Below are 24,652 nucleotides of genomic sequence, written 5' to 3'. Positions count from 1 at the left end.
TAACTGATGTTTGTGGAACAAACAGTAAAATTTGCTAATCTAGTGGCCTCGGAATCGACCTTTAGATCTTTACTGACGTGAGGGTGCGCCCCAGGTTCACCCAGGCTCCTGCTGCCACCGGGGGGGGGGGTGGCGGGCGAGGCGACAGGGGGCAAGATCAAACGGGTGCCCCCATCTGGGAGGCAGTAGGGGGCCAGCTCTCCTCCAGAACGCCCGTCGCCCAGCCAGGGCCCTCTGCAGGCCTGCCCGCTGCCGAGTGCTCCTCGGGAGAGGAGAGGGTGCGGTGGTGGTGACCACACTGGCTGCAGCCCAGGGCACAGGGCTGCTTCTCCGGTTTTGCCAAATTCCTCCCTTCGTCATTAGAAGCAGAGATGCCTACTTACCCCACCGCCCTCTGGAGGGTTGTTGTTAGGTTTGTAATTCGCAAAGCAGATGGAAACAGGCAACTAGGTGGGTGGGCGGGTGGGGTGTGCCGTCCCACCTCCAGAGGGGTGTCGATTGGGCTCAGCAGGGGTGTCGGCACCCACGCCCTCTAAAGTGCCAGGGCAACGGGTCTCCGGGGTGTGTTGCACGGAAAACAAGCCTGGTTGGCTTTACACAGGCATCCCTGAGTGCTCTTGGTGGGTGTCTCCAGCCTCAGCCTCTGTGGCTAGACTCAGACCACCCGTACAGAAACAGTGGACCAACCCAGGGACAGGGGCATCTGCAAGGTCGTGTGCCAGCAGATTTCTGACATGAGACCAAAACCAGGGCTTGTATCCAGGTGTGTCAGCAGCAGGGATGCCAGGGAAGGTGAAGGTGTGGGAAGCACACCCCTGTCCCCCCCCACCCCACCCGGACACATCACGGGACAAAACTTAGTTTTAATAAGCCATCTGAAAGCTGACTCCTTAACCCCGGAACTACGAAAGTAGTGCTTTTACTCCTAAATCTGGTACCCTACACTATTCATTTTTTTTAAATGAAGACTCTCTTATGGTTGAATCCATCAAGACAGAATTTTCACTCCTGCTAAGCAGAAACTACGTGGGAGTTAACAGGCCATGGTTCTTAAGTAGGACTGGTCCAGAAAGAGACTTGGCAAATACAGGGCAATAGTATGTACCACCCCCAGCCCACTGCCACCACCACCACACACACGCGCGTGCGTACACACACACACACACACACACACACACACACACACACGCACGCCTCCGTCCAATTCTGACTCCCTGAGACCCGTACGCAGCCACGGGGCTTAGCACACGTTTCAGGTAAAAGGAGAGTGCTGTCCGTCTTCGTCCAGGCGCTCAGAGCAGCACGGCCCTGCACACCCTCAGCCGGGCTGCGCTCCCACGGCTGGGTGGCGTCGGCTCGTCCTCCGTCACGGCGGACCTGCGACAAGAGCTACAAACGGTTCAAATTCAAACAAACAGTGACCAGTTTCTATAAAATATTTTTATTGATTTCGAAGGAGAAAGAGCGATACACGGTACTCAGTATCATACTTGACTTTGAGGACAGTGTGAGCACGGCCACGGATTCACGCCACACACACAGGAAAACCGAGGAATGCTTACCTGACAATACTCCAACCCAGAGTTTGCAGCTAACTTAGAAAGCAGTTCAAAATGAATACAGAAGCCGGCACCACGGCTTTACTCCAGGCAGACAGCCCTCGCCACTCAGCACCCGGGCAGGCGGTGTCCCCGCCGTCTACGGTGCGCCTCTTAGAAGCCCAAGGTCACCCAACAGGCGTCCCAGGCGAGAACCTGTGCCCTGGTTTCACTCGGGAGTGACGGGGCGCCCTGGCCTGGGTCCAGTCCTGTCGGGGTCACGGGGCACACATAAGACGAATGTCCAGCGTGCCCGGTCTTCCTTCCGTGTACAAGGCCTTGAGACGCGGAGAGCATCTGAGACCCACGTCCCCAGGGGAGAAGAGCCCCGTCAGCTCAGCTCGAGGCCACTTACATTAACGTCCCAAGTGGGAGACAGTCTGCTGGCTGAGGGAGACTCAGGCTTCCCAGGTGTCTTCCGAGATTACACTGTTAGGTGGTTAGAATGACACCGTGTGACAGAACGTGACAACCTGGCATTTCTGGGGGACAAATCACACAAATACGCACGGACGGAAACGTCCTCAGGAGCCGAGCGCGCTCTGGCTGTGCTCTGAAATGCCGCGTGGACACTCGGTGTGTGGGCCGAGGACGGACCGCGTGTGGACACGCTCTCCGTGGGTCCGGTCAGGAGCGTGGAGCTGCGAAAACACGCAGCACTGGCCAAGGGACAGGCTCACATAGAGTCCCTGGGTCAGGACGTGGTTTAAGCACCCTCTGGTGCGAACAGCCAGAGTCTGGGGAGAATCCCACGTCACCGAAACCTACCGGGCTCCCGAGTGCGGGAGGCAAGGGCACCTGTGATTTTCTACGGGAATAAAAGGACTTTCCACAAAGGGAGCTCCGGGAAGAGCGCCGGTCGCTCCTGTGGCACCCTCCCTACCTCCACCCTAAGCTCCTCTTCACACCCTCCCCCTGCTCACACAGCAGGCCCCTCACCCAGACTGGTGGCTCCCCCGAGCCGCGGCCCTGCGTCCCGCCGAGGCCTGCGCTTTGTGCCCTGCTCCCTGGCGGGAGCATTTACTGGGTGTGTGACCTCAGGCCAGAGACAGCCGTGGGCAGGGCCGCGGCGGGAGTCAAGGGCGCCCCCGCCAGGCTGGGGGCAGTGCTGGCCGGACGGCAGGCTGTTCCGCTGAGGGACATCACTGCCGCCCCCCCCCCCCCCCCCCCCCCCCCCCCCGACCAGCCTGTGCCGCGGAGGCCACTTCTGTGACCCAGGAGAAACGTTCCCGCGCCCAGCCCTGCAGATGCATGCACACGGGACACACACACCAGGACCCACACCCAGGCTTCCAAGCACACGCACACACACACGCACACACCACGAAGCCGGGACACACGAGCATCCGCACCCAGAGAGCGCCAAGTCATGCTACGAACACACGAGGCAGGTCAGGTAGATGACCCGGCCTGGGGCCAAGGCTGTTTCGCTGGGGAAGCGGATCACATACGCACAGATATCAATGGTAGGCAATGGCATCAGGAGAATAAAAAACATATGCTGAATTAGGTTAGGTTGAGAAGCCCTTAAAACACAGCTCTTTCAGGGGGCTCTTCGGGTGGTGCTGTAGTTTTGGGAGGGCGGGTGGCCGGCCGATCCCCGAGCGTGTCGGGGTGCTCAGCGTGTCGGGCGAGAGGCCCCACCCCGCCCGCCCCGCTCGTGCCCGTGCCGCCCCAGAATGTCCCGTGGGGCCTCGGCCTCTCCACCAGCTGGGTTGCACCCACTGCGACTCCAATGGAGGGTCTCCTCTCCCATCCGCTGCAAGGAACCCGTGCCCGCCTAGCCACGGAGCCCAGCTCCTCACACCCCTGCCCAGGCGGAGCCCCCACACAGGCCCCGTCCTGCTCATCCCACAGCAGAGTCTCAGGGAGGCTCATGCTCTGCGGACCCTGCAGCGGGGACAGCTTACTCTTGTTCAGAGGGAGGCTGGGCATCCCCCCCCCCCCCCCCCCCCGCCCCCAGCTCTGCGGACACCTGTGTCGGTGTCAGCGGGATCCCTACGCTTCCGCCACATTCTCCACACGAGCTCCTATGCTGGCGACTGACCGGAGGTTCTCCACGGGGCCCGAGAGACCAGTTTCTTCGTCTTCGCCTCCAGGAGCACAGGACGGCGATCCAGGGAGCAGGCCAGCGCACTTCACACAGCCGCTCGCCGAGAACCTCCACCAAGGTTCTTGCCGCCACCCGTCGGGTGGCGTCTCTTCCCCCCACGGAGTGTGGGAGGGGACACCCTAAAGCACTCGGTTTTCACGTATTCGGCAGTGAGGTAACTCAATGCAGCGTGCCAGCAGACACGTGGCCCCGCGGTCGCAGACACCCACCGCTACCGTCTGGGGCCTGCTTCTGACACGTAGGGACCTGGGCCGTGCGTGTGGCGTGGGAGGCACGCTCCGGCCGAAGCAGCCCTGCGGGGCCCCGCTACGGTTCAGGTGGGGCGGGTCCGGCGCGTGGCTGTAGCGGGAGCGCCTGCCAGGACCGGTGATGGGGCCAAGGGTACGGAGGTGCCAGTCCGGGCGGCGCCAGCAATGGCCCGGCGCTCGGCCGCTGCCTCCGGAACAAAGCACCTCAAAAAGAGCCCACCGTGCGTCAGATACGGCGCCCTGCGAGCGTTCTCAATCCTTTGGGGACTTCATGGCCAAGGAGACACTTCAATGTGGGCGTCTTCTGTCAAGTGTGCGGCTAGTCACGTGCCCCCCCAGAGCGGGTGCCCCTTGGAATCGCCCTCAACCCCTTGACAAGTCTGAACCGTTGGGTGTTTTGCTTAAGACTAATTTGCAAGTAATCCTCCAAAAGCGGAACTTTGTAAGGAACGGACAGACAGAGCTGCTCGCCTGCGTCTCCCGGGAGGCAGGAGAGGAACCCGCCTGGCGCGTGCGCAGCTCTGAGCTGTCGGTAAAGCGCAAGCACCCGCGAGCCCACGTCAGCGGTTACCTTCCTCTGTGGCTCTTCTGCGCTTCCATGGACCCGAGGCCATGACAGGGGTTTTCCCCTCTGCGTGCCACTTGCTAAGACAGTTCATGCCAACGGTGAGGGTATTTCTGGTGCACCCCGCCATCCCCGGGACCCCAGAGGCCGAGTCCTATAGCTCAGCACGGCTTCACCTGCATTCAGCGCTCTTGCTGCTACAAAGCCTGTGAGCAGCTCGGGAGGACGTGGCATTGGCGGGAAAGGGACGTGTGGGATCAGGTGTCACCACTCCGAAAACTGGCGCTTACCTGGTCCCTCGAAGGGCAAGAGTTTGGATGGAATAGGGTCCTTGGCGCTCAGCGGGATCAGGTAGAGGTCCTTGACGTGCCTGCTGTTATTAGCTACGACACCGAAGCGGCCGCGGCTGCTAAAATAGGAGTAGAGAGAGATATAGGCCACCTCCTCCTCCTCGGTCGCGGGGTGGAAGCGGATGAGACACAGCTCCTGCGGCACAAACAGGACGAGAGCACGTTGGCCTGCGGTTACCGGAGAAGGCGCCGCGCTCAGCCTGCACCTGAACCTCACCAGCAGTCTCACAGGAGAGGGACAAGAGCTCCCCGGACTTGGTTCCCACGGCCCTGCCGGCCCGCACGTTGGGACAAGTGCTAGGGACGACACGGTGTCCAGTATCAGGCTGCTGGACTCCAACCCTGGTCTCGGCAGGAACCTCAAGATCACGCCTATTCGTAGCCCCACGTCCTTGAAACAGCCCCTCTCGTGGTGTTCTCGCACCGACACATCATCTGCTGTGAGGACAGTGGTCCCGATCACCCGGCCGTGTGATCTACACGAGAGCCAGGAAGGCTCAAGGAGCCCAGAAGGTCTGAGCCCCGTGTGGAGCCTGAGGACGAAGGCAGCCCTTTCCCCTGTACGCGGCCCAGCAGCAGCCGCGTCTCAGGGGCTCATGGCACCCAGGCCCCCTCAGAGCCCAGGCCTCGAGCCCCAGCAGGGTCACCATAAAGCACCCGCTGGCTTCCTCGGTCACAGAAACGATGAGGAGACACGGCGCCTCTATTTCTAACACCGACCAGCACACATTATTAAAATTACTTGTAATAAAACTGCCATCACCGTATCACCCAAACACACTCTGTTATCCAGCTACAAACATAATTTTAAACATTTACCTGGCAACGATTAATAACTTATAGGCTGACATTTCAAGTACTGACCCATCAAGATAAAAAGTGAAAGAGAAAGTTGCATTTGAACACACACCTTCCTCCACAGGTGCAGAGATTAGACTAAAGCAGGTACCTTAGACACAGAGGATTTGAGCTTGCCGACATAATCCCAGACTGTCCTGGGCGCGATCCTTCCGCCAATGTGAATCGTGTCTGGCAGGTCCTAGACAAAACATACTTGGAGTAAATGACCGGTAAACCCACGGCACTCGGGGACACTGATGCAGTAATTTCGAGGCATCCAACTACCTGAGACTCAGGGGAACAACTATTCCAAAGAAAACGGTCATAACAGTATTAGACGGTGCTTGGTTATCATCCAGGATTATGAGTCACCAGACACAAACGTGCTACGATGGCCTCCAGCCAAACAGGATTACGTTTTGCAAAACTCTTAGGTCATCTTTCGGGAACATACGCGTACGGCAATGAGATACGATCCAGAACGACTTGCTAGGCTACTTGCGGAGGTCGCACACCCTAGCGCTGTTTACGCTAAGTCTGTAAAAGCACAGCTGTTGTGCGTGTTACTGCACACCAACACTCACACGCTGGGAGCACACGCCCTGGGGAAACGCCCTCACTGCACAAAGGGGGGAAGACGATGGCGGCTTCGTCGTCGATGTCGGGATGCCCGACTGCTCATCTCAGTGCCTACCACCGTCCAGACTGCTTAACCTGCTGACTCGTGACAGCGGGCTCTCCCGTGCCTCCCGTGCTTATGCGTCTGGACACGCTGCCGGAAGGCCGCCGCACTGGTCTACTCGGGGTCAGGGCGTCTACAGAAGACGCGTGCACGTACGCCCGTGCGCACACGCTCGCTCTCTCGCTCTCCCTCTCCCAGTTCTAACCTCGCTGAGATAGTCACAGCACCCTGAGACGGGATACGCCTTAGTGACAAATTTTGCTACACTCTGCATGTTAATGAATCCTTTCCAAATGGTGCTGAGTCGAGACAAAAAGAGGGTCGTATCTCCTTCCGGAGGGGACCTTGACTCGGAGAGGCTGTAAAACAAAATCAGAGAAGAGAGATAAATCTTTCTTTCTGCACCAAACATTTCCAAGTACGGACATCTTTGGCAATTATTAACAGCAAGAGCAAACTCCTGCACGTTTTGGTAGTTTTTTTCAAATCGAGTACTTTAACTGTGACGCGTTCCGGTCAAGAAAAAATAAAATGAAGAGGCGACAAACCCGAACGACCACAAGATCACGTTTCGGGTTTTAAGAGCCGCAGGTTTAGAACAGCGAGCAGGCAGCCTATAAGCAGGCCTCCTATTGCCCGTGCAAAGCACCCAAGCACGGCCATATTCTAGGCACAGAGGACTGAGCTGAGTGCTGGGATCCCTCCCCTCTGCTCCTTCTGTTAACCCACAGGGAATGCCACTCATGGCTTGTCCAGACTCCACGCGTAGAGCGCACCTGACGCGTGGTGACGGTGGCACCGGCAGGAGGTATCTGGGCTCGGGGGACGAGGACGGCTTTGCCAGTATGGACTTGGGCACTGTCACCGAGGTCACGGCGGGCTTCAGGACCTCCTGTCGGGATTCCGCTGGGTGGGCGCCGTCAGGGCGGGCTGCTGCAGGGGCCGTGACTGTGCACGACCCGCCTGGCGCGGTCCTGGGGTCTCGGCCAGACACCGTGACCGTGGTGAGCACCGGGCCCCCGCAGGTGGCCGGGCAGGAGGGGCCTTCCAGGGCAGAAGGCTCCGGGTGGCTGTCTCCCGGCGGCACAGGGAAATACTTTCTCTCCGAGTGTGCGTGCGAAGCAGCACTGTCCGGGTCTGGCTCGGAGGCGCTTTCGGGCAGAGCTTCTGGGACCACGTCATCAGCCGAGCTAAGAACTGGCTCAGAAGGAATGGTGTCATACGTGGATCTCGACTCCTCCTTCTTAGACGCGGACAGCTTTGGCTTTCTTGGAGCCGGTTCACCCTCCGATGACGGAACCTGACCTGAAGAACATGGGGAAGGCCTTCGTGAGGAATCCCACACACCGGAGGGCACGGCCTGCCCACGAGTAGATGGTTTCTTATGAAAAAGAAAAAGCCGCCAAGGTAGAGGCAGACGCTACAACTTCGGAAAACCGCCCCAGTCTTCTAACTTGTTTCACGTGGGTCGGGTACGACTGCCATCAGGAGGACAGCGACTTTCGACAACAGCCAGCGAAGTCTCAGCTGCGAGGTCTCACGCCCCAAGTCACGCTCACCTGTACAAATTTTACAGTTCAGGTCGAACAGATGCGCCCGGTGCTGACTCGTGGTGTCTTTCAACATACTGCTGAAGAGGTCAAGGAGGGGCGCGGCGCTCTGCTCAGGGACGGCTCGCACCGACTCCTGCTGCTCCTGCGGGGCGACGAGCGGACGCCTGAGCCCTTCCTGCCCATCCCGCGGCACCGGCACGGGACGGCGCGTGCGACGAAGGGCCGCCGGCACCGTGCCGGGTGATTCAGACACCGGAGCCCCTGGGGACGGAGGACTTTTACCCGACCTTCACAAACCCCGGGAGCCCCAAACGCTTACGTCTGAATCGGACACGGGTGGCGAGTCCTCCATGTTGGGCACAGCGTCCCGTCTAACGGCGGTCTGTTTACTGTCACCGTGCTGCTTATTTCTGGACTCCGTCGCCTGACACGAGAGGGACACAGAGCCTGAAGCCCTGCTCCGGAGGGCTCGCTCGTGCCTCGCCCAGCAGCCGCCCCCGGAGACCCAGGCCACCGGCGCCGAGCCCCCTCACCGGCTGGCACTCACAGGCTTTGTGGGCCGCTCCCTCCACGTGGACAGCTCTTTGGACACGAGTTCTTCTGGCTTCATCCTCACAAGTTTCGCCAAAGAGATCTCCTCACGCAGAACACGATGGAAGAGGCCCTGTAAACAAACACCCTTTGTTCACTCGTTTAAAAACACTTTGGCGTCCGCTTCTGAGACAGTAGGGAGAATACGAGAAAAACCCAGCAGCGCGAGAACTTTCGCCAGAGGCCCGGCGGCGACAGGACGAAGGATTGAGCGCAGCAGGGGACCTGACCTCACCCGGCTCCCCAGCGGCCCACGAGGGTAAATGCCACGCTGTCCCCGACGGGCAGTGCCAGGTAGTGGCCCCTGGGGCCATGCCGCACCGACTCTGCTAAAAAGACCTCACGGAAAACAAAACCAACTCGAAAAGGTGCGGGGTGGCTCGGTCGGTTGAGTGTCCGTCCGACTCTTGATTTCGGTTCAGGTCGTGATCTCATGGTTCATGAGATCGAGCCCCGCGATGGGCTCCGCGCTCACGGCACCAAGCCCTACTGGGGATTCTCTCTCCCCCTGCCCCTCTGTCCCCTGTCCACTCATGCTCTCTCTCAAAGTAAATACATAAACTTTAAAAAGAAAGCTAAAAAAAAGGTACCAGATTAGGAGTAAAGGTGGGAATCACCACCCCCCCTACGGTGTTACTACAGTGTGATGGGAGGTGACAGTATGGGAGTCTGTTCCTGAACATCTGGAGAGGAGGCCAGAAGACAGTGAGCCTCGGAGGGCAGGAGGTGGGGAAAACCACACCAGGCGAGTGGCCAATGCTTTCTGAGGGACTCCCGTTTCAACCTCACTGCGAGACACTGCCCCCCACGGCTGCCATCAGGACTCTGCCCCACTCCCCGAGTGAGAACAGCACCTGCCCACGGGGGGGAGCGCTGCAGGGCGTGCTTAGGACCCATTATTGCTCAAGGACGCCCAGATCAGCGGGCTGACTCAACTGATGGAACAGTAACAAGGCAGAGGAAGTTGTCTGAAGCTCAAAGATAGAGATACCCAGGTCCCTAAGGTAAAGAATCTCAATATTACTCCGGAGCCAATGGAACAATAGAAACTTTACAGCCACGTGTAGAGAACAATCTGGTGAAACGAGGACGGACTTCAGAGAACCAGCGAGAACCCCTGACTCCGACCCCAGGTTAGGCAGGGGAGGGAAGGACAAACGGGAATTCTCTATACCGACAAGGCGTGTCCTTCCGACTTCGATGGAAAGGACAGCTCTTCAGCGTGCTGTGTCCAGCTTTTCACTATGATGCGTGGCTAAAAGAACCTAGAAAGCCAGAACGTTCCCACTCGGGTCATCTGCACACACCTGATTTTTGGGATCCTTGAGGTTGAACATGATGCTGCGGTATTTACTCTTGTAGCGATTGTCTGTGACTTGGAACAAGTTAAACAGCTCTTTCTCAATATGGAGAGCAATTTTTCCTACTTCGTTTTCCGTCATGATTAGGTCATCACTGTCGTTGACTCTAGGAACAGGAAGAGAAGAGCGGCGTAAACCCCACCTGTGCCTGGTCTCGAAGCGTGGAAATGTGAAAACGACCGGGCCGAACCCACTTCGACAGCAAGAAATCAAGCAGGACAGCCCACCTTTTCCACAAAATCTCCTTCAAGGAGCGTCTTATGTTCTGCCGTATCTGTGAATTTGGCTGCGACAGGGCAGGGCTCGAGGTCCCCAGGCGTCCTGGGGCTGGAGGAGCCAAGGGGCCGGAGGTGGCCACTGGCTTCCTGAGGGCCCCTGCCAACGCGGCAGAGCCCAGTGACTTTTTGGAAGCGGACGTGGCAGCCCCAGGCGCCAGCCTGGCCTGCTTGGCGGTGGGGGCGCCACCCGGCGGGGCAGCCGAGAGCCACGGCCTCTTGGGTATGGTGCCCTTGAAGCCCGACGGCGACTTCTTGCTGGCTACTTTGGCTGCTGCTGCGTTTGCGAAGGGAGGGGACTTCTTCGGCAGGAGGTTTCTGGGTGAAGGTTGTTTGCCGCCTGCCGAGGAGCCCGGAGGGGCCATCTTCTTCGGCCCAACAGCCACCACTGCAGTCTTCTCCTCCACACGCCTGTCCTCCTTCATGGCTGCAAGTGAGACATGAACACGCTCAGTGAGGCAGGGAGGTCACCTGCTGTGCGGTCACCCGACTCAAAAAGCACGCTCGCCCCGGAACCAGCAAAGTTTACCATGCGTTACTCCGGGACGGCAACTTAAAATCAGGAAGTTCACGAGTGTTAGTTAGGGGTTGCCAGCAATATTTGTAAGTGGCCACGCCGTATTTCAGAAAATGTTTTGCTACCTTATGTTAAACCTTTCACTTCAAGCAACAAACCTGAGTTTCCAAAGTCTTAATTTAAATCACTAACTAAACTTGAAAATTGAATGGCAAATTTTGCAGGATCAGAAAAAGATTCAGAAGAACACTTTCACAGACAAGTGTAATGTTTTTGTGAACCTGAGTGTAGAAATCAGATAGATGCGTTCTGTCAACGCATGTTCGCCGGCCCTCGGGCTACGGTAGGGCGAGCTGCACTGCTGGGGGCCGCCCCGCACACGGGTGTCCCCCCCCCCCCCCCCCCCAGTCTGGACAGCGGTCAAGGGCAAAGGAGGGCATCAGTGCAAGAGGGAAAGCTGAGGGGATCCATGGCACAGGGAAGGTCAGCCGCTCCACGTGCAAAGAGTGAGAGGCGGTGTGACAGATGTCCCCACGGTCTTCTGCTTGTACCCCATTATGGGACAGGACGCTAAATTAGCGCTTTTGATCCAAACAAGGGCTGTGGTCAAAAGCTAAAATAATGTGAAAACTTCTTCACTTGCACAAAAATCTTTACGTGATGCTGGCACATGTTGGTGGGGGAGAGCAAGGACGGAAAGGACCGACGGTATTGATTGTGATCAGACCGTCAGGGTGAAGGTGTGAGGGAAGCAAGGGAGGCGGTTCTGGGCCAGTGCCGCAGCCCTCCAGGGACACAGCTGCTTGGGGAGCAGCGCAAGCAGGAAGGTAATGGACGGCCCCTGGTGGGTGCAGTGTAGAGTGACAGACAGGGGTCTGGAGGAGCCAAATGGCCAGGATACCACGTGGGGATGCTGTCGAGGGTGGCGGTTAAGTCACTCAAGGGACCACCGGAGAAACTGCCTCTAAAATGGGGGAGTGGGGGTGGCTTCGACATATGCTCCAGCGATCTTTGGTCACCCGTCCGCCACCGCTGCTTCTCTTAACTGTTCTAAGGCACGAGGGAGAAAGTCTCTGGTGAGAGAAGAGGGGACCCGACCTGCAGACGAGGCCCTCGGGCAGCCGCAGGTCCCGGCCATGTGGGCGGAGGGCCAGTGCGCTGCTCTCACGGGCCTCCTCCCTGCAGCAGCCGACAGGGCCAGTGCAGCAGTGGGAACTGGAGGGCCTGGGACCTCAAATTCTCTGCTTTATAAAGAGAACTTCCGGATCCTACCGAGTCTGTACCCACAGTGCTGCACGGGTCCAAATCTCAGGCCAGCCAGCCTCACAGGTACTTGGCCACCAGGTTTGTCAACTCGGACTCTGCAGCCGGTATTTTCACCTCGCAGAGCCTCCCGCCCACCCGCCCAAGGTGGCCTGTGCGCCACCCCCACCCCACCTGTCATCACCTGTGCCCACCATCACCAACGGCCACCCCCGTAAATGTCTCATGCCCTCGGGATCTGGACTTTTCAAGAGAGCACGCGGAAACGATGACTTCTTGCCAAGTAAGAAGCGAGCACATAATGGGGACGAGATAACATTTCTCCAGTCCCATCACATCATGTTCACAGACCTCAGGGGTCCCGGACCTCAACACTCAGATTTTCAGCAACTCAGATTTGGCCACAAGGTCCACCTTGCTGGTGGTGGTGGTGGGGGCTGCTAGTTTGGGGTGAAATCAGCTGGATGGCCCCTTTTCTTGCAGGAAGCAGGGGGCAAGAGAAGGGCGGCCCAGCAAGGACAGGGACAGAAGCAAGGCCCCCAGCACACGGACCTTGAGCAGAGGCAGGCAGCTGGCCGCCAGCAGCCGTCATGACAACTGAGGCCCAGAACTGGTTCTGTCACTGCCTTTCATGAAGACAAACTCTGCCAAGACCACTTGAGGAGCACACTTAGAAAGCTGGCCTAGGGCACTTCCAGACACCCTGGGAAGGCTGGTCGCGTACAGGACACCTGTGTGATGGCACCAGAAGCAAATCTCGTCACTTGCCATTTGAGTGGCTGCATTCCACTTAAGGTGAAAAACTGGAACTCTCAAAACGCGTACTTCAGGGGAGCCTGGGTGGCTCGGTGGTTAAGCGTCCGACTTCGGCTCAGGTCATGATCTCACGGTTCGTGAGTTCAGGCCCCACGTCGGGCTGTGTGCTCCAGGCTGAGAGCCCGGAGCCTGCTTCGGATTCTGTGTCTCCCTCTCTCTCTGCTCCTCCCCCGTTCTCACTCTCTCTCAAAAATAAACATAAAAAATTTTTTTTTAAAATAAAAAAATAAAACGCTTACTCCAAAGTGTCCCGGTCAGAACCTAAAATCAATACTTCCACTTGTCTGACCTGTTTTCTCATTCAGCAAAAAGCCAAGTCAACATCATTTTTAGGACATTCCCAATACGTAGGATTAAAGTGACCTATTACCCAAGAACGCTTCGGTGGTAAATGAACACAATCTACTTAAAAAGCAGAGGGTGGCTTTCCTTGTTCACCATGCTGCTATTTTACAGAACCGCTTGCTACCTCTTTAATCAGCTCCTGTCATCCCTCATCTGGGCTTGAGGGAGTATATAAAGAAGTATGACAATTAGGTAAAAAAGCAGATTATTAGTACAACGTTCTGAAACTGATGGGGACTCCACCAGCGCATCGGACACGCCCATCTTCCACTCTGACAGGCTGAAAACGTCCATGCTTCTATCCGGCAAGCGCGGCAGACCCCGCTGCATTTGGTCCCCCTGCCAGCTGGGCCCGCGTTGGCCGCTGCCGGAGTGACTGGCCCTGCACGGCACCGGAATGCTGTCGCAGTGAGAGAATCTCTATTTTTGAGCAGAGCTAAAATCAAGTTTGCAGACTCTTTATCCAGATTCACTAAATGTAGGATGCCGTGTATAAGTTTCCAGAAGAGCAAGGAATAACTGTATACAGCCAACCAAAAAAACGTTATTCTAGACAGCCACCCAAGGGCAGCTTCAGGGGACCGTCGGTTGGCCCCAAGCACTGAAGGATGCTCTGGTCCGCCAAGGCGAGGTGCCTGCACTCCCCACCGGAGGCTGCCCGGCCTACTGGAGGGAGACCGCCTGCCGGGAGCATGCCGAGCCTGTGCCACTCTGGCAGCGAAGGCTCCCTCAATGCCCACACCCTGGGGCCTGCTCGCGGGGAACGCCGGGCCAGGCAGGACTTAGGGGGCTCGCCGGGACTCTAGCAGCCAGAGGAAGGGCCGCTCCCAAGGGGTCAGGCCATCGGCCCAGATGGAGTGGTTTCTGCCAGATCGGGCCGCTTGTTGGTGACAGAGATGAGCGCTTTCGGGCAAAGCCTAGCAAGAGGGCACGGCGGGCCAGGCCAGTGTGCACGCCCGGATCGGAGCCTGTCACGGTGCCAGGCGGTAGTGGTGCCGCGGCATCGCTGGCCACTGGGTGGCACTGGCGGGCCTCAGCGGAGTCGGGAGCCCCGGGTTGCAGCAGAGGAAGTGGCAGCCGCTCAGGTGAAGCTCCCGCCCCGCACAGCCCGGCGGCCCCAGACAAGTCTAGGGACTGCCCTTCACGGGAACCGGTGACAAACCCTCAGTGCAGCTGCAAATTGCTCTAAAGCTTTTGTGCTTTTGGTCCTGCCCGAACTAGTACCAGTTTACCCTAAAAACTCCCCAAGATGAAACTCAGGCACACCCGCCTCGGGTGACCGGCTATAAAAGCCAAAGAAAGAAAACAGTGCTTCAGGGCGTTAGGCGCCAGCGGCGGGCTCCACGGTGCAGGTAGGTCCCCCAAGGCCCCAAGTGAGAGACCACGTGCCCCTCGCAGACCCGCCCACTGGCTCAGGATCCCAGCCCCTGCTCCCACCCCGCTGGCCCCAACTGTGCCCCTCAGTTGAGAGCCAGGCCACCCTGCCCCGTGGGCTCCAGCACAGGAAGGGAAGGCACAGGGCGGGGAGGGCCGGGCGGCCCCGTGTTTCCCACCTCTGATGGCCAGGACTTATCCTGGAGTGAAAAGTGAAGTGAACCATAGCAAGACAAAACCAGTTTGCTCTTGTGCCTTTGCTTAAACACTTGAAAGTGCATTTTTCTTCGAGAAGCACAATAAAGTACCAACTTGCTTTTCTATCAGAAAGCATGTATCACCTCCCGACGAACACTCAAGCAAGCGTAAGCTGCACCCGATGCTGCTCGGACTAGACACCATCTTCAGGAGGTCATTATGAAGACCCCCAGACTGTCACGGTCAGGGCTTCACAAGGCTTTTCTTACTGATGTCCCATATTCGAGTGACTTCCGCCTTAACAGAGAGGCGCGCAGAACTCTGCGAGAAACTTGCAGAATACGCCTGGAAGGAAGTCACTCTCCCTCATTTTAAGTTTCACGTCCAGTACTTTGAAAATCAACCCCGAAGCTCGTTCATATTGGATGGGTAATCCAGAAAAGAACCAGTGACTGTCCTCCAACACGAACCACTTGGAAGAGACGGGACCGAGGTCTTGTGGGGAGATGGGCGCCTCGCCCTTCCTGACGACATAGCTGCCATCGGGGGAGTGGCCCACGGCCAATGCAGGACTGGACACAGGGCCCGAGGCTCCCGTGGGACTCAGAGCTCTGAACTGGCTAACGGGCATGACCGCAGCTCCCACCAGGGGTGATCGTAACCAGGATCATCTGTACCCAAATGGTTTACTAGTTCACCCAACACACTAGGGGCCTGAGCCACATTAGGAGAGCCCGCTGACCTTTCTCTGTCCATCCCTCGTCCCAAAGGGCCCCATTGAGCAGAAACCACCAGGCTGCTGGCCCCGTGCAGACCAGAGTCAGGGCCCTGCCGCAGTTACCTCTGTGTGCTCCCGGCTGAGCTTCTCCAGGCTCTCGCCACTAGTAGAGGGCCCAGCCTTCTCTCAGCAAAGCTTCTTCGGTTTACTGAAGCAAAGAATACAGCTATGTGCACAGGGACGCATCGCACACACATAGTCAAGAACGTCCTAGCTTTATGCAGACAGCCCTGAAATCCCTGTGCTGCACTGGTGGGACTACAGCAGCGCCGTCGAAGGGACCCGTGGACTCCGGGACACCGATGCCCGCAGACAGACTCTCCTGCAGCCTGTCTTTACGTAACGGAGCAGGTTCGCAGCTCCCCAAAGTCACTGGCCTGAGTGAGGCCTACCCTGCTGGAAACTTCCGGCACCCCCCACCTGCCAGGGACTGTAGCACAACTACTAAGGGGGCGGCACTGGGAGCTACAGAAGGTTTCCTCTCGAGTGTTAAGTTGACGGACAGGTGAGACCTTTCCCTGACCTCTTTGTCTTGTTAGTTTTAAGCTTGTAAAAAGTAAAACCGTTTAAAATGCCAGAAGACTATCATCTGAGAACTCAGAAAACTCCAGCTACGTGGGTAACGTTAAAGACTCGTCAAGCCAAATCTTTATCAGTACAGGTTTTGGTTTTTCCTCTAATTGGTTCAGATGTACCAGGTCTGATTTGTCTCCAACCACATTTTATTGCCAAGGACCATTCTGGAACAGACTGATAAAAATGGCTCCCGCAACTGGCAGAACCCAAGGATTTCCATTTCTACAAAGTATTCCTGGGTCCTAGTGCCCCCCCATATTTGTTCTAGGAAATTTAGGGCTCCTAAGCACGCCTCCGGAGCCCACACCCCTAGTTATCCTCGTGAAAATCCACGTTCTCCTTGATCCATTTCGTAAGCAGGTGGACAGTCTGTGAGGTGTGCCCGGCACTTAGTGAGGAAATGCTTCTATCTGTGTGAGTGGTTTTAAGACATCTGAACTTGGGTGGAGAGGCTGCTAGGGTGTCCATTCTGCTTCTCAACTAGATGAAACCGCAGAAATCCCATTTTCCAGTCAAAATCTGTTCAGAACCCCAGTGTTTGAAGTCCCCTAATGAGCCCACATAGGGGATCCAAGGTACCAGGAATGGTGCATATGGGTATCAGAATTCCACTTCACTTCTGAACTGTGATAAATCAGGGGCATCTTAGAAAAAAGTTTTCAGCCCTCTTCATGCCTTAACGGGAGGTTGACCCAACAGTGAAAAAGAACAGAAAAAAATAAGGTTATCAAAACAAAAGAGTACCATGACTTGAGTTTAGAAATAAAGTGGCAATTGCTTCTAGAAGTTAAAGAAACTGTACAGAAATCCTCAAAAACAAAAAAACGAGTCAGAGGAACAATGGTATGTGAATTGCATCACCCCTGCTGATGTTTCTGTGAGAAGCAGGAAGAGCTTCTGAGTCCTTCCCTGTTTGATGGGAGGTCTCCCTGCACCCATGTTCACAGCTGCCCCACACCCACAACCCAGGGTCAGCACCAGCGGCCTGGGAAGGAGAGGGAAGCCCAGGGCACCTCCGGGGTCAGTGTCGTTCCCTCAACAGTAGGCAAGACAGGTTGGGTGGCAATTTGCCCACAGACCTGACACGTACCCAGGTCAACGTGGGAATGCCTCCTCCTAACCACTGTCCCAACGCCAGCTGGACCCTAACCCAGGAGAGCAGTCTGCGGCCAGCCAGAAAGGAAGGGGGTGGTCCCCGCGGGGACGCACGGTTCTGCTGTGTGTGCGCACGCTGCCTGCGACCCCAACTGTGAGGCGATAGTTTGGGGGGAGAGAGGCAGAGACACAACTACTACTCACCGAGACCGAAGTCGGGTATTTTACTAATGGCCGGAAGAGGACGTTTCTGGCGCAACAAAAAGGGATGAGAAGCAACTAGCTCAAAGATGTGTCCCTTACGCATTCCATAATGGTGGCTATCCATCAGCTTTAATTTTGAGATGTGAATGTGCTGAGAAAGGCCGGCAGTCGCTCATCTGTCCCCTGTCAGCTGAAGCAGCTCAGGCCTCAGCGGGGGGGGGGGGGGCTGATGTGCAGAGGAAGCAGGCAGAGGGGAGAGGGGCAGAGAAGTAGAGGTGAGAGAGGCAGAGCGGCAGGTGGAGGTGAGAGGGGCAGAGCAGGGGGCCTCCTCCTGGACTCCCTACCCCGTGTGCCCACCGTCCTCGCCCAGCGCTCCTCCACCCCCACCCCCACGGGCACGGGGAGCCTCACGGCAGCTTTTCCAGGTCTGGTGGACAGAGATGGAACTGTACCGCGGCCGGCCAGGGCTTCCGGGGTGACTCCCGGTTTCCTTTGTCCTGTCCCGTGCCTGAGACCGACCCTGAGCACTGTGGCACGGCGTTCCGAAGTGAACTGCTCTCTGCACCGCCCCCCCCCCCGCCGCCGCCAGTATTCATCTGTGATGCTCAGTGATGCTCATTTGCGGGGACGTGCGTGAGGTCTGTAAAAGTGCTATTCTGCTGAAAGTCTGAGGCAGGTCGCGAGCAACGAAGTTCGCAGCTCAACCACCTAAGGTGTATCAGAGACTCATTTTAACACAGTGATCGGTTAATCCTGTAATTTAATAGCTCACTCCTAACTCCCCCTCCCCACCCGCCTAGTACTGCCTTGTAATTCCGTAGGTCTCAGGTCACTTACGTTCTCCGAGTGAGTAGTTACACATTCCCGACCACACGGGCTCTAGCAATGACCTACAGGAGCACCCAGCTCCTGCGCTCAGGAGAAGGCAGCTCGCAGTCTACACTCTTGGAATTTAAGACCACTCCGTATTTTGGAATTTTTGTAAGAAGCACAAAATATAAAAGAACATAAATTAAAATGGAACAAAAAGAATCTCAATGGAGTACACTGCGCCCTATGGATCAATTTAAGTTTCCAGAATTTTGGAGCGCCTGACTGAGAAATGAGCGAACAGAAAGGACCCCACTGCACGCTCTGGCCCAGGGCTCCTGTCCCGAGGCTGAGGGCCCCACCCGACAGTGCACGCCCCCGGAGAGGAGTCGGGCACCAGGGAGCGCGGCACTCCCCCTCCACTGGGGGCGCTGCTCCAAGGGTCAGGCCGCACGCTCACTTACCTTAGAGCATATGCAGCAGCGGTAAACAGCCTTCAAAGCTGGAGTGTGTGTGTGTGTGTGTGTGTGTGTGTGTGTGTGTGTGTGTGTTTGTGTAGTATTTGAATCGGACATGAAAAAAATTCCTGCTGGATCCGAACTGACTGAACTCCTGAACATCCTACTTTAGTTGAGCATCCGGTGCAGCACTGCCCGCAGAGGCCTCCCCGCGCCGAAAGGAGAGAAGGCGGAGGCCCCCGGACTGGTGGGGTCTGAGTGCCGGAAGCGCAGCCCCTCAGTGCGACCTCGCTGGAGACCACGGGTACTTACCAGAGCCCGACGATAAAAACGAAAGAGATTAAAGACCTAGATCGCCAGGTGAAACTAAATTTAGCAATGAGGCTTGTACAGCTTTTTGAGGTTTGTACTGACAGGAAGCGCCAACACACTGAGGAGGTGCACGGGGCCGGAGGCATCCCGGACTCAGAAATCTGCTCCGATCTTTGAAGGTGCACCATTAAACGTGGCTAAAGCTCCTAGTTCTGGACAGGCCCAAGTGCTGGCTGTCCAGAAAGACAGGGAAGGGTCCAGACGCTACCCCTAGGTGATACATACATTTATACAACAGTGGTGGCCAGGGGGCAGCAGTCTGTTCTGGCTTTACTGCATTGTAATTGTGGTCGCTTGCCCAGGACGGCGTGCCCTCACAGGTCGCTTCCTTCACGAACACCTCGCTCCTCGAAGGGGCCACTGTTGCCTTCTTCGCTATGTTTTCTTTCTTGTCTGGAGCTGGTCTCTTATGCACAGAAGAGATTCGCACGCCTGCCTGGATAACCAGCAAAACCCCAATCATTACGGAGGTCAGAGAAGAGCCTTCGCTCGCCGCGCTTCACGACGAAAGGCATGATACGCTCTACGGTTGGGGTCGTTTGAAGCCCCTCACCACCCTGAGCGAGGTGCAGGCCCCTGGGGAGCGATGGACACGAAAGAGGACCTGGGTGACAATGTGTTGGGTAAGCCCTGTGGACGTCAGGACGTGGAGGAAAGTGGCGTCCCGCCTCCCGGGCTGGGCGCTCGGCGTTGTTGCCACGGCCCTGTGCACAGCAGCAAGTGCTGCTCTGGGGAGCCTGGGATTCAAAATCACCAGCTTTACAATTTCAGCCATCTAAAGGCTGAGCAGCATTTAAAAACAACTCCCCCAAACGGCACCACCGACACCCTGCTTGTCACAAACGTAACGGGACTGAAACAGCCAAGCCAAGCCGAGCTCAAACTCTGGTCAAGGGCTTCCTGGCAAAACAAGTGCCCGTGACCTTAAAGCATCCCGGGCTCTTCCCAGATCACATGCAGCACAGAACAATTCCACGTGGCAGGTCTTCAAGTGCGGCCCAGTCTGGCCGCAGGGGACCCACGCCACCCTCGCTGTGTGTGAGTGCAAGGTGCACACGCTCTGCCGGGGCCCAGCTCTTCTCCCGTGCGAGTGTGACGCCCTCACCGAGAGGGCGGACAGAAGACGTGCGCATTTGTGAATCTGACAGGAGCGCTGCAGAGGGGCCCGGGCCCAGCCAGGCCACAAAGGCCGCCGAAGGTGCCCGCCTGCCACCCGCTTCTCACGTCAACGACTCACGGGGCTGGTCTCGGTCAACTTACCTGGACGCTACATTTCGGGAGAATGAGCTTCTCTGGCTTCGTCTTGGTCTTGTCTTTAGGTTTTGGTTTTTGTTCTTTACCCGCACTTAGAGATTTCATAGTAGCCGCGGCGTGTTTCAGAATACAGTCACTGCTGCAGTAAACCGAGTCAGGCTGCGCCACGTTCGAGCACCCGGGGCCGATACAGTTTGAGGCACCAGGAGCCTCTACCACCTGCAGGAGGAAACGCAGGGCTTCAGCGTGCTCACCCGTTTTAGCGGTGACAGCGCTTTGGGAACCACTTACTAGTAGCGACGTCACGATTCTTAACGGAGGCGCCAACTATGTTTCTGGTAACAATGAAAACACGTCTCCGTTTATCCAAAGCACCCGGACCGTCTGTCCCTTGGCTAGGCACTTACAGTAATTACCCCTCATGCCACCTGTGGCAGGCAGGACTCGAAGGGGACCCCGGGACTCTGCCCTGGTGCACGGCCTCTGTGGACCTCTGAACACAATGGGATTTCACACCCATAATTAGGTTCCATTACAAGGCAGACAGGAAGAGATTTCGCTGATGTACTTGAGATCCCAAATGAGACTCTTCTGAATAACTGAAAGGGCCTGGCTTAGTCAAGTGAAAACCCTAAAAGAGGGACCGGGCCTTGCAGCAGAGAGAAGACCCCACTGCAGGTCTTCAAAAAGCAAGTGGTCCTGTGCGGGAGCCTCCACGGCCAGGTTCTGAGGGGGAGGCTGCCAGATGGAATGCACAACACCCAACTCAATTTGAACCTCCGAGAAACAACGAATGACTTTGGGTACCACTGTGCCATAGACCCCGCACAGGGCACATTTAGACACAAAACCGTGGGGAGTCTTTCAGAGGCGGGTCTCTCCCCAGCCGAGCCTCCCATGAGACCCCAGCCTGCAGCGGCACCTGGGGTGCAGTCTCTTACGACCCTGTGCACAGGCCGCTGACCCACAGAAACTGAGCTGAAAAATCATGCTGTGCAAGGCCACTAAGACTGTGGTCACTCGCTAGGCAAGCAAGAGGGACCTCACCTACCATGAGATCTTACCCCGTGCACTTCTGTTAACATTTGCCAACGTGTGGGGTTTTTTTTTTTGGTGGTCGAGACTAAAATACACATGAACCTATCCCTCAAGTGTACTTGAGCAAAATCTTACTTCTCCAATTAATGTATTCTGAGATTGTTTTTCTTCCACAAAATCCAAGTTTAACCAAGAATAAAATTAAGCCTGTATAACCTCAAACAGATCAACAATAAAGACATGAAATTAAGGTGACTTTTCCCGTTAATTTCCAATTCCATGAATTTTTTTTTAACTTTTTTTGACGTTTATTCATTTTTGAGAGTTGGGGGAGAGACAGAGAGAGAGAGGGAGGGAGGAGACACAGGATCCGGAGCAGTCTCCAGGCTGTCAGCACAGAGCCTGATGCAGGGCTTGAACCCACAAACTGTGAGATCATGACCTGAGTTGAAGTCGGACGCTCAACCGACTGAGCCACCCAGGCGCCCCTCCATGAATTTTCCTTAATGACCGAACATGATATGAACAGTGAGCATCACACCCCCACTCAGTACGTCCTGGCACTCCTTGCTGGCCACCCTTAATTGGTCCAGACCTCACGGCACTTTTACTTCAAGGCTCCCACAGCCCTCACGGCTTCTGCATGCCCGGTGCCCACTGAAGGACAGGCCTCCAATTCAAGGCCATCCAGGACTCAGGAGGGGCTGTGGGAACGTGCTCGTGAGGGTCTGTGACACTGCTCAACAGCACAAGCTGAACATACATGAGAGAGAGGACAGAGGGCCATGGTCCTAGAGACCTAAGAGCCAGCTAGAAGGAGAAGCACGTAGCAGAGCTAGGAAAAGAGAGACTGAGCTGGCGGGAGCACCGGAAGCACCTGAGACTGTTATAGGCGGTCGGGCCAGAGGGATCTCCCGCCTTCCCGCCCGGGGACCTTGGATCACCAGCACTGCCCTTGGCGCTCGCAAGACCACCAGCCCTCTCAGGATGGTGGGGTCAGGTGATACAGGTGTACGTTTACTTCAGGAGCTCAAAATAATTTCGTTAACGTGTATGCGAAGATCGAGACTCCAGAAAGAATATTTAAGAAAAACGGACTCTAAGTTATTTTTATTTAAAGAGAGAGTGCGAGTGGGGGAGAGGGACAGAAGAAGAGACAGAAAGAATCTCAAGCAGGCTCCACCCCACGACCCTAGGATCATGACCTGAGCCAAAATCAAGAGTTGGACGCTCAACAGACTGAGCCACCCAGGCACCCCCCAAAAATCAAACTCTATAAATAAGTGTTTAAGGAAAACGTTAACTTGATAATAACCGTATAGCAGATAAACAGGACTTAAATAAAAGGTCCCCTGTGGCGTCCTGCAGGGGCACGAGTGCGGGAGGCCCACGAGGCAAAGTGCAGAGGACTGCCTTCCAGCAGAGCCCAGCCCATGGCAGACACAGCGCCCTGCTCCGAGAGAAAGAATCTCGAGTCCCGACACTGTTCCCTCTGTGGACGGGAACCTGCGATCTATGGGGTCCGCCCCTTCCGCGGGCCTCGCACACCAGTACTTACGGGCTGGAATATCTTGAGCTTTTTCTTGCTGCTGGGGTTTGCAGCTTTCTCAATTCTGCCCTTTATTCCTTGGTCCTCACTGGACTTCTGCTCCACCGTCCCCATGCTGGTGCAGTCGGCACCGTCTGAGTCTGCGGGCCCGCACCCGGCCTCCTGCTGCTCTGTGCCCTCGGGCTCCGCGTCGTCCCGCACCTGCAGGATGGTGCAGTGCGGGCAGATGTAATCCTCGCCGTTGCGCTCCAGGAGCCTTCCCCGAGCCTCGGAGATGCCCACACAGTCGCCGTGAAACCACTCTTCACATCGGTCACAGCAGATCATAAACCTAAAATTATACAATAATGGTATCAGGACTGGAAAACACGACAAACGCTCAATTTTTGGTACGTTAAAAAATGAATTGGCTTTAAAACCCTATTATGAAAAAAAACAAAATACGGGAAAGAGGGAAGAAAATAATGACTATTCAATGCCCTTCTCTTGAATTTACCACCATTCAAATTTGGGTCTTTTTGTTTCGGGGGGGGGGGGGGGGGGTCATATTAGGGGGTTGGCGCCCCCGCCCCCGGCCTTTCCCCCCACAGACCACGCTCGTCTCCCGCCCCCCCCCCAGCCACAGCCTGCCCCTGTGCCCCCTTCCAGAATGGTGTAGAGCAGCGCTGTGCAAGGGGCCTCTAGGAGGATGGGGGCATCCCAGTCTGTGCTGCCTCACGAGGACAGGGGGCGGCCCCGGGCCTACCTGTTGTTGTGCGGCTGACGACATATGCAGTACAGAGCGTTGGGCTCGTAGGCCTCACACTCGGGCCGCTGCCGGCCCGTGTCCCTGGGGTCTCTGCCTTCCATCCCCTGAGCCGCCTTCCCTTCCGGCTCCTGCTCTCCGCCGTCTTTCTCGGCCTCCGACACGGCGCCCTGCTCGGCCTCGGGCTCCTGCTCGCGGGGCAGCGAGCTCTCTGCGGCACCGGCCGCCTCCGTGCCGCCGGTCTGCGCGGGACCCTGCTCTCGGCGCTTCCTCCGCAGGCGGCTCTGGAGGCTCCTGGGGGATCTGTCGGCCGCCGCCTGCTCCCGCTGTCTCCGCAGGCGGTTCTGCAGTTCCTTCAAAGTCAGCCCGTCGCTGTCGCTGTCAGAGGTGTCGTCCTCGCCCTCACCCCCTTTGGCCTTTGTGGGGGCGGCTGGCTGCTCCTTGTCCCCCGCGGAGCCTGCCGTGGGCCCGCCCTTCCCCTCCGACGTGCTATCCACGCTCCCTTCCGATGCCGTCTCCACGTCCGTGACGGGACAAGACACCGGCTCGCCGGAGTCCTCCAGGGAGACGGGCGCATTCTTCCTTCCTCGCCGTCGGACCGTCGTGAGAAACTCTTCCACGCGCTCGGTCCGCTTCGGCTGCCTCCCGCTGCGCCGCAAGGAAAGGCCCTGCTGGGGCTGCTGCTCTAGAGCGTCCGCCTCGGCGTCCCCGGCACCCTCTCGCTTGGCGATGGTGGTTCTTCGAAAGCCCCACGTTTTCCTGAATTCTTTGCTGGTGGGTTTGATGGCCTTGGGTGCTTCCTCATTGCTCGGGCCACCTTTTTCATCCATACCTAACGGGGAAACGACCAAACCACAAGCGACGTTAACGAGGCGACATTTCCGGGCCAATGACCGACGATCCCGGAGCTGAAAGTGCACGCGACCTTTAATCCACACAACGGAGGGGGCACGGGGGCAACGACAGCCTTCTACCTACACGGAGTGAAGGTGTCCGTTGAAACCAGTCACCTTTTTAGAAAAAATTTTTTTTTTAATTTTTTTTTTTTTCAACGTTTTTTATTTATTTTTGGGACAGAGAGAGA

General features: G+C 56.8%; 1 protein-coding gene across 8 annotated transcripts in view; it reads right to left on the bottom strand.

Moving 5' to 3' along the window:
• The window catches only part of DIDO1 (death inducer-obliterator 1), a 49,764-nt gene that overhangs the window by 5,934 nt on the left and 19,178 nt on the right, over positions 1-24,652 (bottom strand). For 6 of the 8 annotated variants that reach the window (XM_049650481.1, XM_049650484.1, XM_049650479.1 and 3 more), the window contains 13 exons: positions 23,569-24,400; positions 22,833-23,154; positions 20,243-20,455; positions 19,208-19,418; positions 10,129-10,603; positions 9,848-10,007; positions 8,497-8,613; positions 8,269-8,373; positions 7,956-8,091; positions 7,173-7,701; positions 6,602-6,755; positions 5,824-5,913; positions 4,815-5,010 (listed from right to left, as the gene is read on the bottom strand). In XM_049650481.1, coding sequence (XP_049506438.1) covers positions 4,815-5,010; positions 5,824-5,913; positions 6,602-6,755; positions 7,173-7,701; positions 7,956-8,091; positions 8,269-8,373; positions 8,497-8,613; positions 9,848-10,007; positions 10,129-10,603; positions 19,208-19,418; positions 20,243-20,455; positions 22,833-23,154; positions 23,569-24,398 — 3,538 coding nt within the window. In that variant the 5' untranslated portion in view covers positions 24,399-24,400. Of the gene's footprint in view, positions 1-4,814; positions 5,011-5,823; positions 5,914-6,601; positions 6,756-7,172; positions 7,702-7,955; positions 8,092-8,268; positions 8,374-8,496; positions 8,614-9,847; positions 10,008-10,128; positions 10,604-19,207; positions 19,419-20,242; positions 20,456-22,832; positions 23,155-23,568; positions 24,579-24,652 lie in introns of all 8 variants that reach the window. The other 2 variants (XM_049650483.1, XM_049650486.1) reach the window with 1 other exon arrangement.

This window comes from Panthera uncia (genome assembly GCF_023721935.1).
Source record: "Panthera uncia isolate 11264 chromosome A3 unlocalized genomic scaffold, Puncia_PCG_1.0 HiC_scaffold_11, whole genome shotgun sequence".
Lineage (NCBI taxonomy): Eukaryota > Metazoa > Chordata > Mammalia > Carnivora > Felidae > Panthera > Panthera uncia.
The sequence above is the reverse complement of the archived record's forward strand: the minus strand, read 5'-3'. Positions and strand labels throughout refer to the sequence as shown.